Consider the following 17,360-nt stretch of genomic DNA (forward strand, 5'->3'; position numbering starts at 1 on the left):
ATATCAAAGCTATGAACACAGACTACTGTGAAGCACATGTGTCTGAAGTATGTTTAAGGAACGTGGCACTGTGTGAAAGTCTGTCCTAATGGGGAGCTGCAGTAGTGAAGAAAACTTGTTCCAAAGGTCTTGAAAGTACAAATAAAGTAGCTATATTTTAGTGCAATTATTTTATACCATCTTTTGTGAATTCCTGCACAACAGATGTACATCTTCTACTTAATTTAATAGTGATGCAGTATTGTGATTTTACTGGTTACGCAGTGAAATATTCTCTGCAACAAGAAGAGGGGTAGCTGACTACTTACAATGTGAAGTATATATGGTTTCTAAGTACGAAGCATTAAGCAGGAGCGTTGCGGGGGGTGGGGGGGGAACTGCTGTAGCCAGGAGCAGGTTTTTTAAAGTTGCATTGATACAGCTCTTAAATTTGCCTCAGACCAGCACAGGGCTGTTTGCTCTTGAGATCATGTATGCGTAGCTACATTCTTCAGTTAAATCATGGATTAAGTATTAATCATCAAGGACACTAATTTTCTTCTGTCATCTTCTTAAGTTTATGGTCAGAGCTTTCTTTCTCATTAGCTACTGCTCTTACAATAAGTTAAATCATGCAATATTGAGATCAAGTTGACTTTAGGCAAGTTTTCCATTAATCGGTGTATTTAAAATGGAATCACTGTGTATGTTTAATGTAGGTTGGTCATGTTTATAGTTGGAGTTAGTAGCACCACTTACTATGATTACCCTGAATGCTCGTTTAAAGGACACATTCTTTAGTTCCTTATAACTTTGTCAGGCTTAATTATGAGACCAAAATCTTCCATGTAAGTTTGTTTTAACTGTATATTCTGGAGAGTTTAAAGAGTTTCACTAAGTTTAATCAAGAACAAGGTGAAGGGAAAAGTCATATAATACCTGACAATTTTTTCTTAGAGAAGCAGCGTCTCCATACCTCTTAGTAGAATATAAAAATGAAAGCAGCATCCTTCTCCTGTTCCTTTGAATGTAGATAGCTAGAACATGCACTCGATCAGGTTTTCTCCTTTTCATTAGAAGCTTCTGCTTGCTTCTATTAGTGGCTGATTGTCCCTGGGGCTGTCCTCAAACACATTGTAGATGCTCGGCATCCTCCTGATATGACTGGATGAAGTGTCTCTTTACCTTGATCAGACTAAGAACGAGTCACTTCTGCAGAGTGCTAAGCATCCTTCAGTTGAGGACTGCAGGACTGAAACTCTGTAAATAAGTAATGGTTGGGCTGTGCTACAAATGAGTTGAGAGGGCATGGAGTTGTCTCTTCCTCACAGCCTATACTTTCTTTGACTCTTGCCTGAACAGCAGCAATAAAGAAGGAATGTAACTCAAGTGTGGAGGGATTGTAGCAGGAAAAGGCACAAACATTAACAGAATTTGAGGCTGAAGAAAAAATGCAGAGATGAGACAGAAAGCAAACTTGACAGTTGGGAGATAAAGACTGGGCGCAGGCTGGGATGGGATCAAGATGGAAATTGAAGAGCAGGAAGGGAGAGTGGCATAGTCTGGAAGGACACCGGGAACATTAATTTGCTTGGGCAGAAATAGGAGGATTGACCATCTGACAGATGGCTCCAGAGAAATTTTGGAACAAGAAGCCAGGGCAGGTTTTGAGCAGCCTGTGATTGAGAAAGCAGGGAAGGAAGCTGAATCAGGAGGTAAGTCAGCTTCAAACTTGCTAAGATGGAAGATCAAATCAGAGGAAGAAATGGGGGGAAGCTGGGCTGCACTGAGCAGTCTGAAGTGGAGCCTGGAACTAGCTAGATGGAGCTATGTGTGGGAAGAGGAGTCTCGAGTTCTTGGTGACAGACGGCAGTTGTACCAGGTCTGCTGAACAAGGATGTGTCAGTCGTGACCTGAGAAGCCAGAGCAGCGGTTCTAAAACTTTCAGCCCTGCTTGGATTCTGTTAATATCAACCTGAAGCAGTCCACTTACTTTCAGACACCCAACATGTTTTGATAAATATGAAATTACAAACATTTGATAAGGTTAACGCTTTTGAGCTGTAACTTTGCATTAGTTTTGCAAACGGCTGGCCTTAACAGTATGCATTAATGCTGTATAGTATTGACTAATACTAGTCAGTAAATAAACTGCCATCAATAGTGTCATTCTACAGTACCTTTGTGTCATTTAGTGCAACACTTAGTGTCCAGTTTTCCAGTGCTCATGCTTACTTCAAAATGTGACTCTTATTTCTCATATGCTACTGAAATCCTGTTGGGAAGCTAGAATGTACTTCTTTAGAGGTAGTACTTATGATAAATATTTTTGACTGGTCTTCGAAATATGCCTATTATCAAAGAAACTCACATCCCAGATTGAGAGTAAAGATACTCCTGTGTATCCTTCCTACACTTCCTGTGGGAACGTTGAGAATACACAGTAAATTTCATTGGCTGTTTTGAGATGTTGAGAAGTAGATTATTCTAATATTTTTTTTTCCTGGTTATCTGGCTCCTTATGCTTAAAGTAGTTTCCACCAAATAGAATGTTCAGGTTCTGTGTACAGATTGAACTCTTACAGAAAAAGCTGTACAGTTGGCAAAACTTCTATTACCAAGCACAAAGCACTGAATTACTGTCATGTCTTATTTCTGACACTGTCTCACATTAATGAACAAGCTTAGAAAGATTCTGTGGAGGGTGAACATATGCAAATAATACATCATATTTTCATAGTGGGATCTGAACTCTCTTCCATAGTATTTTCTTTTTTCTTAAATTTTACAGGTTTTACCTGTGACCCTCTTGTTAGAAAAATAAAGTAGTTTTTAGCAGTTGAACTTCATGCAGTGACTAGTCAAAATCTGTACATGATTGCAAAATGTTGTTTTGTTTGCTTTTTAAGAATATTAGCTACCTCTTCACTTCTGGAAATGGTTATTTCATAATTTTTCTTTTCACAGGATCTGAAGAAGACACAGCCCAGATCGTTGAGACAAATGAGATAGATGATAAAGCACCAAGTCCTGAGCAGCTAAATGATAAGCTAGCTGAAGAAGTTGAAAAAGAAGCAGCAGAAAACACTTCAACAACTGAAGACACTATTTCAGAGTCTATTTCAGCTGAACAAAGTGAAGAATCTTTAATGAAAGCAGAATAAAGTACTTCAAGTGCCTTCTGTAGCTAGTTTTTAGCTTTGTTCATGCCTGTTGTTACTATTCAGGTGAGCTTTTTTTTAATGGTACAACTTAAAAATCTTGCTTGAGCTTAAACTGCCTCAACTGCCACAGTATGTCAAAGCTATGTGTAAAAGTGGGTATTGTAAATTAAACGTGTCTTTAAATAAGTTAACACACAGAATGTATAGTTGGTTGAAGTCTAACAGTTGTAGCCATCGTTCAGTTTGCATATTTAAAAACTTAAAAGTATAAGCTTTGCTAAGGGTGACCTATAATTTGACATGTCTTTAGCTGTCACACATAAAGAGCAATTACTGGCAGCAACTGACCTAGTAAGTTTGGTCTAGTGAACTTAAGATACTTTTTAATGCTTCCCTGATAAAATGAATTGAGTACATTTTAAATACACAGATGTTTACAAGCTAAAGTGTCATCTGACATTTGACTTAAGTGTATGGAAGTGTCATTACAGTGGTGTTAATGTTATTCATTGTTTAACTTTTTGACAGATTTCAGTTAAATGGCACTCAGACAAATGGCATCTCCTTTGGTATTTGCATTGCAGATGAACCAGAGGCACGTACATACAAACTGTTTTGTGTTTACATAAAATATAGAAAGTCTCTGCACTTGATTGTACTTGAATACAAAGCACTATTTATATCTGTACAATAATGTCAAGATATAAGTGAATTTTGTGCCTTTGTGTATTTTGTTAAAGGAAAATAAAGACATCTAGCAGCAATACTTGCTTTGTGATTCCTAAAACTGAAGAGAATTTCTGTTCTGCTGTATGCAGCTATTCTACAGTTACTTTGTGGAAGTTCAGAAGGAATATGACACCTTAAAAGGAGCATGTCTATATGTAGCTAAGGTAGCTTTGATAGAATAGAAATAGATCCCTGATCAATAGGGGAAGCGCATGTGCATTTGCCAAAACACTTTCCGAACTGTGCCTAAAATATGTTGATACTATTTATTGTTAAAATTACAATGAATATTTGCTGCTGGATTACTGAAACTGTCTTTTTTTTTTTATTGTATAGCTTTTCAAGCTAAGGACACTTGTTATATATTTAACAGGAAATTTAACAATTGGGAACCTGGACTAGAATTTTTCTGGTGCCTGGAAGTGAGGTACCTAAATTAATCAGATTTTTTTTTTTAGAAATAAATGCTGACCATGTGTAACTTTGTTGATACAGCAGTAGTTCTGATAAAAGTTTTATCATGCGTGATGTTTTCTGTGTACCCCACTACATGGAGGGAAGGGGAAACTTTCAAAAACATTTTTTTTAACCATTGTCTTGGTCCCAAAGTGAACTGGTTTTACAGTGTAAAGGCAGCAAAAAGCTAAATCTTACTAGCTCAAAAGCCCTCTACAAGAAAAACATGTTTCTAAATGTGACCTTAGTATCCATGTCTTTATATGAGACATCATTATTACGTGAACAGCAATGATTAATTTTCTTTTCCAAATATATGCTTTATTTTCTGATTTTTTTTGGGGGTTAGTTTAGAAGCTCAACTGTTACATCAGTCAGAATCAAGTTTGGTCTGTATTTAGATAAATGAGGAAATTTTTTTCTGGTTCACTAACTAAATTGCAATTCATATTTTAATTAGTAGACTTAATAGACAGAATGTAGGCATGTGATTAAAGGAGTACTTGTTAGGTGTTTGGCTATATTTATACAAACAATTAGTAAAAAACAGGTAACCATCTTGTGTGTGACTGTCTTAGTTGGGAATATAAAGAAAACAGTCTCTTTTTCCAAACATCTTACAGTATGAGAAAAGTACAGGGTAAAAAGTGATAGGGGAATGCATTCTTTAATATTTTAAGAGTGTATCTTATATTCCAGAACTTCTTTAAAATAAAAATAATTTTGCCTGAAAGGTGACAAAGCTTACTCATTTTATAAGACTTTCAGATGTTAATCTTTGCATTTTGTACCTCACTAATTTATCTGTTTAAGAGCTGATTTCTTTGGAGAAAAAAAATTAAAAATCATAGAATACTTCAGTAATTCAGCACAGTAAGTTGTTGGATGTACTTACTTGTTTTTAGTGCTTATAATGTAAAATTTGACATTATGATCCCTCATACGGGATATGAATGCACAAATTACTGTCACTTCAGAAGTTAAGATTACTCTAGGCCCATGTATTATTTCCTTTTTAAAACTTGTATCTTAAGCGTCAGGCTTTTTGTAGAGTAATTTTAGGTCCTTCCCATGACAAGCAACCACTGAGCTGTAATGCATATAATATCTATTGAATTGGCTGAGAAAAGAATCTGTTGATATTGGAGCTATATATTAAAATTTTTTCATTAGGCTGGAAGATGTCTATTTTTGGATGTCCTGCTTTTGTCAAGGAAACTGATGCTTCTTAGGTTGTTGGGAATCTGAATTTTTATGGAAAAGGAGACTTGGTATTTGGTATGGGGTTGGGTGGCGGGAAAGCATTATTTCTCCCAACATTCTTAAATGTGACATTAGCAACTTGCCATAGGAATGACTGATACCTTGTTTCATATGTCACTTGAGGGATCAAGTAGAGACAGTCAACCTGATGTGAAAACAAATACTTGTTAAAATGTGAAAACCTAGCTTTATGAGACCTAAGACTACCTAGAATTTTTGAGGAGGGGAAGAATAAGTGAGTTTTAAGCACATGATAGAGTTTTCCTGAAAGACTTTCATGCTAAAAAAAGTGTCCAAGCAGTCATTCTCATTAATTGTTTCAGAAGGCTTGAAAAAGATGTTAAGGATGTCCTGGTATTTTGGTAGAGAAAGATCTATTTTTAACTTTCTAATTTTTCAGGGTTTTAAAGCAGCTATAGTAAATGAGGGTAGAGGGTTAATTAATCTGTAAGTGAATTCAGGCTCAGGGAGATACATATGATAGTAATAGACTCTGGGCTCTCCTCAATTTACAATAAGCATTCACATATTACTTCTGCCAAGTATGTGTGACCCAGTCCTGATACGAATGTGAGAAGAGGATTCTTTTTCTGCAAGCAGTTGCTTCTTGGCTTCTGTCTACTGCAAGTGTGGCAATAGTAAGACACCTGTCCAACAGGAATTGGATCGAAATCCAAAAATACCTGTCAGTGAACAGCAGTAGCCACAGTTAGTCATGTTTTTGTAACCCCCAAAAACTTGGAAGTAGAAGTATGTAGAGCAAAAAGGTTCAGCAATTGTCAGTGATATTTAATCCAGTTGCAGACTGAATCTCAAAAGATGAGAAGATGGAAGAAAGTAGGGCGAAGAAAATATAACAAATGCTATGGTTCAGTGTTTTATTGTCTTCTGACTTCCTAGTATGTACTTGAACCTTAATTTTTTCAAAAGTACTTAAAAGCCTGGTCCTGTGAAAATCTCACTTCTGAGAGATGTTATACAAGCCCCCTTTCTTTGTGTGGCCTGGATGAAAAGCAAAATTGAGTGGGGTGGTAAAGTAATACTTGCAAGCTTGTTGGTGCCGTGTTTTTATTGCTTCTGAAATATTGTGAGTAATGGCAGAGATCTCCTTTTATTCAAACGTAGTTTATATATTAGGGAGGAATCATCTGGGCTATGTAAAATCTGCCACAAAAGACAAATGAGTGTTCTAGTTAAAAATATATTGAAATGAGTCAGTAAAACTTAAATTTGACAAAGAAGCCTGCAGAACAGGGAAATGAGGGAATGCTACTGCAAATTCTAATACTTATTCTGAAGGAGAACACAACTGATTACCCTTGGACATTGTGACGGAAATAGATCATGTCGTGGAATCTTGGTATGAAGATGGTTTGTCTCAAGAAAGCTGTTCAGCCTACACGTAGGAAAAGCAGAAGCTCACAAGGAAAGGCAAATGAAGATGATGCGGAAGCTGACAACTTATGGACTGGTCTAGAGGTTATCAAAAGCATATAACTAGGGGTGCGTATGGTTGCCTTGGTCAAGAACAAGAAGGTTGAACCCCATGTGGTGCATGAGTAGAAGCCAATGGAAGGGTTTAAAGAAAAGAATGACAGAGTGAAACAGATTGGGAGGGTGGGGGGGGGAGGAAGAGTGGTTTTGTCTGTCAGAACAAGGTCTTAAGTGATAAAGAAGATAAGAGCTTGAAAAGATTTTTCAGAAAATGTAGCAGGGTTTGGCTATTACTTATGTGGCAGTACATACCTCAGGTTAATACCATGTTCTTATGTCAGAAATAATAAGGATGCAATTGACAATGAATCACATCGGAGAAACTAGTTTGCTTTTTAGAATTAATTCCAGAATAAGTGGATGACAATAACTTGGTAGAATAAGACTCTAGCTATTACTAGAGATGATGGTAGCAAAGTTGCTTTTATCCTTTTTATTTAAACATAAAAAATTAGAAATTCTTTTCTACTTCTAGGATAAGTGAAACTGTAGCAGTAATTCATTTTTATAACCTTATTAACCTTCAAAGGCTAGGAGAAACACTTCTCTGGTGCATGGTTCTGAACTTAGCAATGTTTGTGCACTTGTGGATCTGTGGTGATGGACAAGTGAGTAGGCTAGAGGAAACTGTTCATTATTCAATAGTGAAATCTGTTATTAAAAACTTCAGAAGTCTTCATCTTCATGAAGTCTGAACACATTCAGTACAAGAGTACTGGATGTAAAGAAAGTTCTTCTAAATAAGCTGCTTCTGGAGTGAGGTTTTGTTAGGTCTTCTACAATGAGGAAGACTGTCCATGGGGTAAGGAATGGCCTCTCTGAATGTTTCCCTAGAACAACAACCTTGAAGATTCATTTTGCATCTTTGTTGGCAAATAGTCATTTGACCAGTTCACTGAGTGTTCTCAAGCAAAAATCTTTAGGCCCTCGTTTCCTTCCATGTCTTGCAAATTTTTTTTTGCCTAATATCTCTAAGATGTTCTTTCCTGTCCAGTGACATGGTTAAAAGTTAGTGCCTCAGATCTCAGCATCTCATGTTTCAATTACTTTCTTGAATTGGTAACTGCAAACCTGTCCAGCTTTCTGGACTTCAGCCTCTGAAGTTTCACATATGTGTTTGTAGTGTATAGGAGATTATATAGAAGACACATCCCTAATACAAACTAATTTAAAAAAAAAAAGGCTACAAATACATTAAGTGCATAAACACTAGGAGGAAAGTAAGTTTTCCACGAATAAACTCAGACTGGAAGTTTGAAAGTTCCTAATGATTTGGACAAATAGCCTTGCAGGAGGCATTAGGTTTAAAATGGAGTTTGAGAATGAGAGGGCAATAGATTACTCTGTGACCAATGGATTCTTTCTAATGGTGTGTGCCTTTCCTGTTTTCGCTTAAGAGTGTATTAAATGACAGGATCTGTGTGATAGTTCATGGAAGAGATTTTTGGCTGTTGTCAGAAAGTTTTGATTCACTGCAAGGAAAGTGTTTGTGAAACTGTTAATTACTGATCTGTGGCAGTGCTCCTCTCTTCCAGCGTGTGGTCTTTAGGCGGAGCTCACAGGTCTGAAGTTTGTGGAGGGTGATGAAGGTGAGGAATTACAACCAACTCTTCTAATGCTAATGTTCCTATGGGGCTGATTGGTATAGAGCTGTTTGGCTTCCAGGTCTTAGTGTGTAGTAACACACCAAAGCTTCTGTCAGAGGACAAACTGTAAACTTCCATCAGAAGTGTGCCATACTTGAGATTTTATCTGGTAGTCTGAAATTAAGTGTACTTCATGCTCTGAAGGAAGGAGGAAAAAGGATGGCATCTTGAATACATGGGAATTTCTTAGCATGTGGTCTTTACTAGGGGTTTGTTTACACAACAAATAGACTAAGTTATAATAGTGTTTAACAATAAGAACTGCTGTCCTCCAGCATTTTAAAAAAATAAATAAATTGGGTTGTCCCTTAAGATGGTGAGTGTCAAAGAATTTGACTTCTCTTCACCATTGCTTTTGATTTGTGAACCTCCCTGGGGTCCTGTCAGGTCACATTCAATCTTTTCTCTGCAAGAATAAGACCTAGAGAAGTGTATGATGGGCAGGATAGAGAGAAGCGTTTTAAAATGAAACCTATTGATTATACAATAATTTGCTCCCAAACCATGGGGTTTTGAGATTAAAGGAAACACTTCTAAGATTCTTGATAGATTATCTAACTTGGCAACAGTGCAGAATCTAAAGCACTGAATCATAATATAACCCTTTCAAGGTTGCATAAAATCAATTTGATCATGACTTAATTTTTGCATAGAAGGGAGGGTCCTGACCGATTGTCGTAATACTAGTTCCTTCTCACTGTAGTCACTGTGGGAACAAACCTACTTCAGGACTGCCTCTGTACGTACCTAGCATTGTACTGCTAGGATTCTCGGTAAACGATTACTAATGTTTTTCAGGAGGGCTTCATAAGCCTTTGCCACTGTGAAATCATGTATTCTCCTTTTATTGTGTGACAAAAATAATTTGCAAAAGGGAGATTGCAACTGCCAGAAAGAAATACATGCAGCAAAATCCTGAAATAATCAGATATAGCAGAAAATAAGGGGTGCAGATACTGGAGATCTGGCAATGTTGGGTGTTCAATTTGTAAATTCAAATTCATCTCTAAATTTGTAACTTATATGGAAATAATAATTCTTTCTCTCTTTCTCCATTTTGCTGCCTAAATGAAAATAGAGATGCTGGATTTGTAGAAAACTCAAGCAACAGAGACCTTCCAGCTCTCGCTGAAATGGTCTGCCCTCTAGTTCCTTGCATCGCTTCAAGGACTTCTACTCAGTTGACGAAACTTAATTTTGACTTGTTCAGCACACAAAGCAAAAGATTTTACAAAAACACCAAGAAAATTCATTTTAAGAAAACTATTTTAAATGATGTTTTAGAAGAAATGTGAAAGTTGGTATTTCTTAAGGAATGTTTGTACGTGTATCTTGTATTTTTTGTATATTGAGCTTTTATTTAAACAGGAGATCCTGTATATTTATAGTTTAGGGTCTTATTGTTTTAATAGCCTTGTTGTTGCATTAATAAAGGGTAGTATAAATAGTATCTTTAACCAGAAGTATAATTTTAGTCCTAGCTGTGGCCTTACATCACCTGCAGTTGAAACTCCATTAAAATCAATGGCAAAGACATTAATTAGTGTGAATTCTTAGGGTCTAACAGACTTCATGAAATGTCTGTCTTAGCTTTTCTGCTTGTAATTGAGATGATAATTAAACTTGTGCTCCCCTTTTGAAATTTGGTATTTTAAGGTGATAATTCTGTTTAGTAGTTCATTCTGTGCTGGCTGTACTCAATCAACTTGGATTTCATAGATTTTTTTTTTTCTTTTTTTAAAGGACCTCATACGTTACCAAAACAAGGATGAGGGTGCCCTAGCTTCTTCAGTGCAGCCCCCGCCTGCCCCCCCCCCCCCCCCCCCCCCCAGTTGGACTGGCATAAGTAGAAAAAGAAAGTTGTTCAAGGTTGAGTAGGTTCTGATAAGACCCATTTATCTGTGCTACAACCAATTGTGAGAACTCCTGGCTCATGGCATGAACAGCCAGCTACCCACCCTCAAAGGTCAGGCTGGCATACGACTACGAAATTTTGTGTGCGCAGTGAAGTAGAGGCATGGAAAACCTGCCTCGACTCAGTATAAAAAAAATTGTGTGGCAACTTCAGAGGGGACTGTGGAGTTGTGAAAAAGCTGACTTTGGCCTGCGATTCCATAGAAATGTACGTTTCAGGGTGGGTATTACAGGTTTTATTGTATCTAAATGGTGATTTATGTCCTTATTCCTGCATTATTATCCACAAGGTACTGCCCTGTGTCACAGGCCTGTATTACCTAATTTTATCAGACTGTTTCATTTTCATTAGTACAGCTGCTTTAGCTTGTGATCAGTGTACTGCACCTCATTGATAATCTAAGAGAGTATTAGACGCACAGAAGTGACACCTAACCCTGTCAGTCTGGCTTGATTGACCCCTCAGCTTCCGAAACATGGGTTCATTTTTTTTAAAACCCAAGTTAGCCCGACATCCATTTTCACACACATTCTGGGCAGTTTAAAGGTTGGTAGGAATCGAATATTGCTCTTTCAAATTTGATAATGTATGAGTACAGAACTGTGACCTTTGATATGTAGTAATACATCAACATGACACGAGCAGTAAGTGCAGCAATTACCTTTACTACACTTGAGATTGTGTTTTAGTTCTCATCTTGTAAGCAATTATTTCAGGAAAAAAGGGTGCCTCTAAGTTAAATATATTTTGCAAATAGTGTAAATGCAGAAATTAATCTTTGGGGACTTTTTGATTTACAGGTGAATGTTTTCAAATGAATCTTGGCTTTTAAATTAACATTAGTCCCGTCGTAGAAAGGAGTCTTGTGCCATTGGCTTCTTTTACAATACGTTTTTCTGGGGGAGCTTCTTTAAGTCTTTTTGTTGTGTTCTAATGTAATCTAAGTTTCATATTCTGATTTATGGCTAAAGCCTGATCCTGCAGGCAGTTGACGTGTCACTGTGTTCATGTTGATCCCATGATAATACTCGTAAGAGTTGGTTCTGTGCATGATGATAATGCAAGTTTACATGCTTTTAAGTGCCTTTCAGAACATATGAACGTATCTCAAACCTGCGCCACGTATTGATTTAAAAGGCTGTTTTAGCTGCTCCAGCAATGTTTCATCCTTTTCCTGAGCAGATCAAGATACATTTGGCTTAGTTTCCAAGTCGTCTTCCTCACCTGTTGTTATAAATTATTTGGATAATGATAGTGCACAACCACTACCTGGTAGGTACTATAAACCCACAAATCAATACTCCTTGCCAAAGAGCATAAAGCCTCGAGAGGACTGATATCAGTTGCGGCTTCTGTTCTGTGGACTAAAAATCAGAATAAAATTACTGTGTCATTCTGAGCAAGCAATTGAGTAACCACTGAATGGTGACTTTCTATCAATGCTGTCTGTCACGACCAAAACTCAAAGGAATAACTTGAAGTAGAACTTCTTGTTTTTCTAAAATCTGCTTCCTCAGCAGCCGGGTGCTGAGCAGTGTTGGTGTGCTGGAGTTAGGCACTGAACTTTAATTCAGGAGCTGGGAAAAATGCTTATTTTGTTCTATATTGAGGTGAAACAATTGGAATTGTTTTCTTTAAGCTGTCAAAAATCTGAACCCCTAGTCCCCAGTAACGTTTGGCTGTACCGGGATCCTGGCACAGGAGGCAGCTGACCCAAGTGGCTGATGTGGGATGGGGACTGAATGGAGCCCGTCTCCCAGATCTGCCGTGGGCAGAAGGGTGAGTGCTTTCTCTGGAGTAGCTTTCTCTTTTGAACTCCTGGCTGTGGAGATTGTTCGCTTGCTGTACATACACACTAGTCATAAATTGCTAATAAACCTAAAAACATTTCTAACGAAAGTTTCATCAAAATGGAACAACATTTAGAAAATTCTTGACTGTCTGTTGTGTCATTTGTTCTCTGGGAGGAAAAGCAAAACAAATACATTAGGTCATCACATAAATTACTCCTAATGAAGCTCTTGGCCATACAAACTATTTTGCAAAGCCACAAGGAAGGTGCTGCCTGGGGAAATTGTGCAAACATGTTTCTGTGCTGTTCTTGTTGCTTTCAACCTGTGTCATGTAAGGGCACTTGGGCCCTTAACTACTTCAAAATAAAAAAAAAAACCACAACAAACCTCAAGCTTTTTTGCATACTTTCATTAAATTTTAAATGTTAATAGTACTAACTTATTTTGGAAAAAATACCCAACCTACTTTTGTGCAGTGTTTTCCCTTAAAAAATGTAAATAGTGTGTATATGGAAATCTTGAGTCTCTGCTGCTGACTTAGCAGATGAAGGTGGTTACAACAGCTCAGTGTGGAAGTTTGTTTTTCAACTGGGGCTCCATGTTTGTAGGAAGTTCCTTACTGTGAAAGGATGCCCTTGTGCAGGTAGGTGACTTCATGGGCGGAGAAGTGCATTTGTTACTGGGCTACAAGTAACAACAGCAAAACAATGGCAACTGCTGTGTCGTTGCATGTCAGTATTTGTTGATTGTTGTTTGCTCATGCTGAATTTATTGCTTCTGGTAACAACTTAGGCACCTTTAGTTCTTCTCTGTATTGTATATTATCAAACATTTTTTTTTTTAAAGAACTGACAACACTGGTATTCCCCAACAGTAGAATCCCTCTTACAGTATCTGGAAAATATTTCCTTCCTGTCATATTTTAGAGAAAGGAGTGAAGGTAATATTTTTTCCACTGTTCCTACTATACTAGGATTTTTGTTTGTTTCAGCTATTTGGCTACAGCTGTGTGTTGCTGGGGCTTTTTTAAAGAGATGGTGAATGACAGCCTGGTTGCAGAATGTATTTTCTTTTTAAGGCTTACCTTAAAACTTATCTTACTGGTTTGCAATGGTGAAATCCTCCTGGACGGGAATTGTTAGATTATTGAACAAATGGTGGGCAGTTGAAATTTAGGGACACTTAATGGAAAGTACTTGGCTAAGACTGTGTGCAACTTATTGTGAATACTCCTGATATATTATAATAAGGCATTATGTTAATCTAGTCATGGAAGTCTGTTCTATTCGATTTTAAAATCTCAGATTGTGTTATGAGTAAGTGTAATGGTTCTGAGAGCTGGAATATTGTTAGCCATTGTGAACAGTGCTGAAGGAGTCTCAGGATGTATAATGTGATAGATGCAATTTTGTTGAATTTTTTTTTCAAGGCCAATTTAATTTTGATTTATTTGCCTCATTAACCCGAGGATTCAGAAAATTGAATGCCACCTGAGTGAGGTATTATTAACACCGGTGAAATATCTTCAAAATCGCTCCATGCTTATAAATCGGGCTTTTGAAAGCATTTTAAAGGCATAATGATACTATTGTGAAAATGTACTGCATCATTTAAAAATTGCAAAATGCTTATTTTGTTTCTGAAACAAACTTGGTCACCTGACTTAAATGTATACTGATCTATTATTTATGCTTTGAAAATAGAGCTGATAAAAAGCATAAGTGTTCGTGATATTATATTTTGTCATATCTAGCTAAAAAGATTGAAATCCAGAGAAACAATTTTCTGAAGAAATGAAATAGTATGCCCTCCTGAACCCCTGGGGAAAATAGCCTCTCTGTTTGCTCAGAATATGAAGCAGTGAAACAGTGTAAGTAAAACAGACAGCCCATGTCACATTCCTATTTGTACAGTTTGGAATGATGTTTTAAAAACATTTTCTAGTTATTTTTGATAAATAAATGGTGCAAATAACATCTGCAAACCAACCCTGCTGATGTAAGATTTTTCAGATCAGATTTGTTTGTCGGTGAAAGTCAGAAAATTGCTTTGCAAAACTAAAGTTGTATGACTCCCAAAAATATGCATAACAAACGTACAAGAATGCATCTTGCTCTCCTTTTACCTTCCCTCAAAAAACTAATGCTGATTCTCCATCATCTTTGCTTCTGGGCTCAGAGGGTAGCTTGATAAAATTATCAAATATCAAAAAGCTCAGTTGCTAAACACAGACGTGTTTATAAGTTGTTAAATAGCTGAACACTCACATTGATAGTGGGGTGTCCAGCTACCCTTTTGGAACAGTGTATCCTGGTTGAAGCCTTAGATTTCCCCCTGAGCCATTAGTGCCCCACTGAAAACGAAGCTTAAGGCTTGTAAGAGCCTTCCACAGGTGACACACCTATGGTCAGGGGGTATAAAGGAAATAAGTGTGTTGCCTGGCTGTTGCTTTCTGCCAAAGGCTGGCACGCTGAGGATGAAGGAAGTTCCTTCAAGTCTTGTGGCTTCCAGAAGCGCACTCTTCAGTGTCAGGATGCTGACGCCACTCTAACTTCCTTCACTGATGTAAAAGCTGAGATGGAAAAAATTTCCCTGGGCAGCAGGGTCGAGAAGTCTGATGTCATGTCTCTACGAATGCCCTGTTGCCCAAGACTGGCCAAGGAAGCGTGTGTCTGTACATCTCCCAAAGCATTGCTTGTCAAGGGAGTGGGCTTTCAGCTGCATTTGAGGAACGTATGTCTTCAAGGCTCTCTTTTATGCTTCGGACTTCTGTTCTCCACAGAGTTGGTTAAAACCAACTTTCATGACACTTTTGTAAGGATTCTCAGTCAATGGACTCCATCTCAGGCTAAAATCTCTGATACATCCAGAGCGTACCAGATGCACGTATTTTGTAAATATGTATGTGTTTAATAGCAACCAAAAAAAAGCATTTGTTTTTATTTTTCAGCCTTTAGAAAAATAACGATGTAATAAACTCTTCCCTCTGAGCTTATACAACACTGGAATATTACCTGGTATTTTATTTTAATACCTGAGCAAAGAATGAACCCTTAAGGGGTTTACTAGACTAATAGCATTTCATTGAGTGGATCTCTCTTCGTTGAATGAAAAAAGTCTTAAGTAGGGAGTTTTTGTCAGGGTCAGAATTCTAGAAAAGTTAATTTTTGTGTTATGGTTATACGTGTTCGCTGTCGTGTATAACGATGATGGTGATAACTGAGAACATGACACTCTTTGAATAATCCAAATGGATACTTTTGTACAGCAAATATAGGAAGGAATGAACATGGTAATATTAAGTCCTAAAAAATTCAAGCATTACTAATCCACCCAAGATTCATTTCAGGTTTCTCTTTGGCAAAAGGCTCAAGTGCTTCAATACAGCATGATTTGTCTACCAGTAATTTTTCATTTCTTAATGACAAGGACGTTATGTATAGCCATGAAGGGATATCGCTATGATTTTATTGAACCTGACTTTATTGCATCATTTATTTCCTCAGAAATCTTGTTCTAATGTGGTATTTGTCCAAGTAATTAGGCATTACTTGTTTAGCATTTTTGATAAAACAGTTAATGGTTTCTGTAATGCTTAGTTGAAAGTTCCTTGCTCATGGGCAATGGGTGTCATTTTCCATGTAAGGTAAGAGTCCAGGAGATCTTAGAGAGAAAAAAGGTACTTTTCAGTTGTTTGCTTACTGTCTTTTATGCTGAAGGTACGCTAGGACTGTAGGTAAATTAGTTTTTAATTATTACTCACTGGAGTTCCAAGGAGTGTCTCTAGAGAACTTAATTGAATGAATCTGTTTTCACTGAATGACAAACTGTTGGGGGGGGAACAGGAAAAAAAGAACAAGGCACCAAAAAAACCCCAACCAGTCTTTGGGCTACTTGCCCCCAGGTAGGGGGAACACTGTGAATATAGAGGTCTGTGGTTCTCCTGAAAGCACTTAATTGGGACAGGCTGTCCTCTGGGATTTGAACTGACTGTTGCAGAACATCTCAGTCTTCTATCACAGGCAGGAGCTTGGCCATACTCAATAGTCAAGTTCCTGTTATGATTAATAAAGAGTTAATAAGATGTCTAAGATAAATCATAATAGAAAGGTGATATGCACTCTTAGAACCAATAGAAGTATTAACTCTGTTGCCAAACCCACTACTCTCTAAGACTTAATTTATTAGTGTCTATCAATAATTATAAACTCTTATGTACAGTCTGACCTATACTTAATCCCAGATCTCCTTGGTGGCTCAAGTAACATGCAGAGGAACTACAAATGGTTAAAGAGCTAGGTGGCAGTGGAGAATCTGCAAAGGGTTTTGGTGGGTCCCATTTGCTAGTAATCTGTCAAAAGTAATTAAATCTTCCAGAAGGTTTATTCTTGCCCACCCTTAGCCTACTTGCTGGGGGAGCAGAGTAGGAAAGAGAGAAAGCCTTGAGGCTGGGCAAGCACTGTTCAGTGACAGCCAAAACATTGCTGTGTTATCAATGTTGTTTTAGCTGCAAATCCAGAACACAGCACCAGAAGGGCTGCTATTGAAAAAGTTAACCCCATCCCTGCCAGACCCTACACAGGCAGTTTTGAATTAATTTGGATACTCTCAAGAGGTTAAATACGGAGACAGCATCTGACTGGAGAAGATTGGTTACTGTCCATAGTTTCAAATCATCTGGCAAACTTCTATTAGAAGAAAAAAATACAATCTGTGTAAAAGTTACTGCAGAGAGGATCTTAGCCAAGAAATCACAGGAAGCTCTGGGAAATGCAGTTACTGGAGGAAGAAGCTCTCATATGTCAACAATTACATGGTATTTGTGGTGGTTATGCTGGTATGAGAAAGTGTGTGCACTGGACAAAGATAAGTTTCTTGCTTATCTTGCAGTGGGAAAATGCAGGGCTTGGCTCTTGTTCTG

At 37.5% G+C, this 17,360-nt stretch overlaps 1 protein-coding gene across 5 annotated transcripts in view; it reads left to right on the top strand.

Moving 5' to 3' along the window:
- LNPK (lunapark, ER junction formation factor) overlaps nucleotides 1-3,909 on the top strand; it is a 44,196-nt gene extending 40,287 nt beyond the window's left edge. For all 5 annotated transcript variants that reach the window (XM_076342569.1, XM_076342573.1, XM_076342570.1 and 2 more), the window contains exon 13: nucleotides 2,947-3,909. In XM_076342569.1, coding sequence (XP_076198684.1) covers nucleotides 2,947-3,143 — 197 coding nt within the window. In that variant the 3' untranslated portion in view covers nucleotides 3,144-3,909. The remainder of the gene's footprint in view (nucleotides 1-2,946) is intronic.
- The last annotated feature ends 13,451 nt before the right edge of the window (nucleotides 3,910-17,360 follow it).

The sequence above is a fragment of the Aptenodytes patagonicus genome, chromosome 6 (assembly GCF_965638725.1).
Source record: "Aptenodytes patagonicus chromosome 6, bAptPat1.pri.cur, whole genome shotgun sequence".
Lineage (NCBI taxonomy): Eukaryota > Metazoa > Chordata > Aves > Sphenisciformes > Spheniscidae > Aptenodytes > Aptenodytes patagonicus.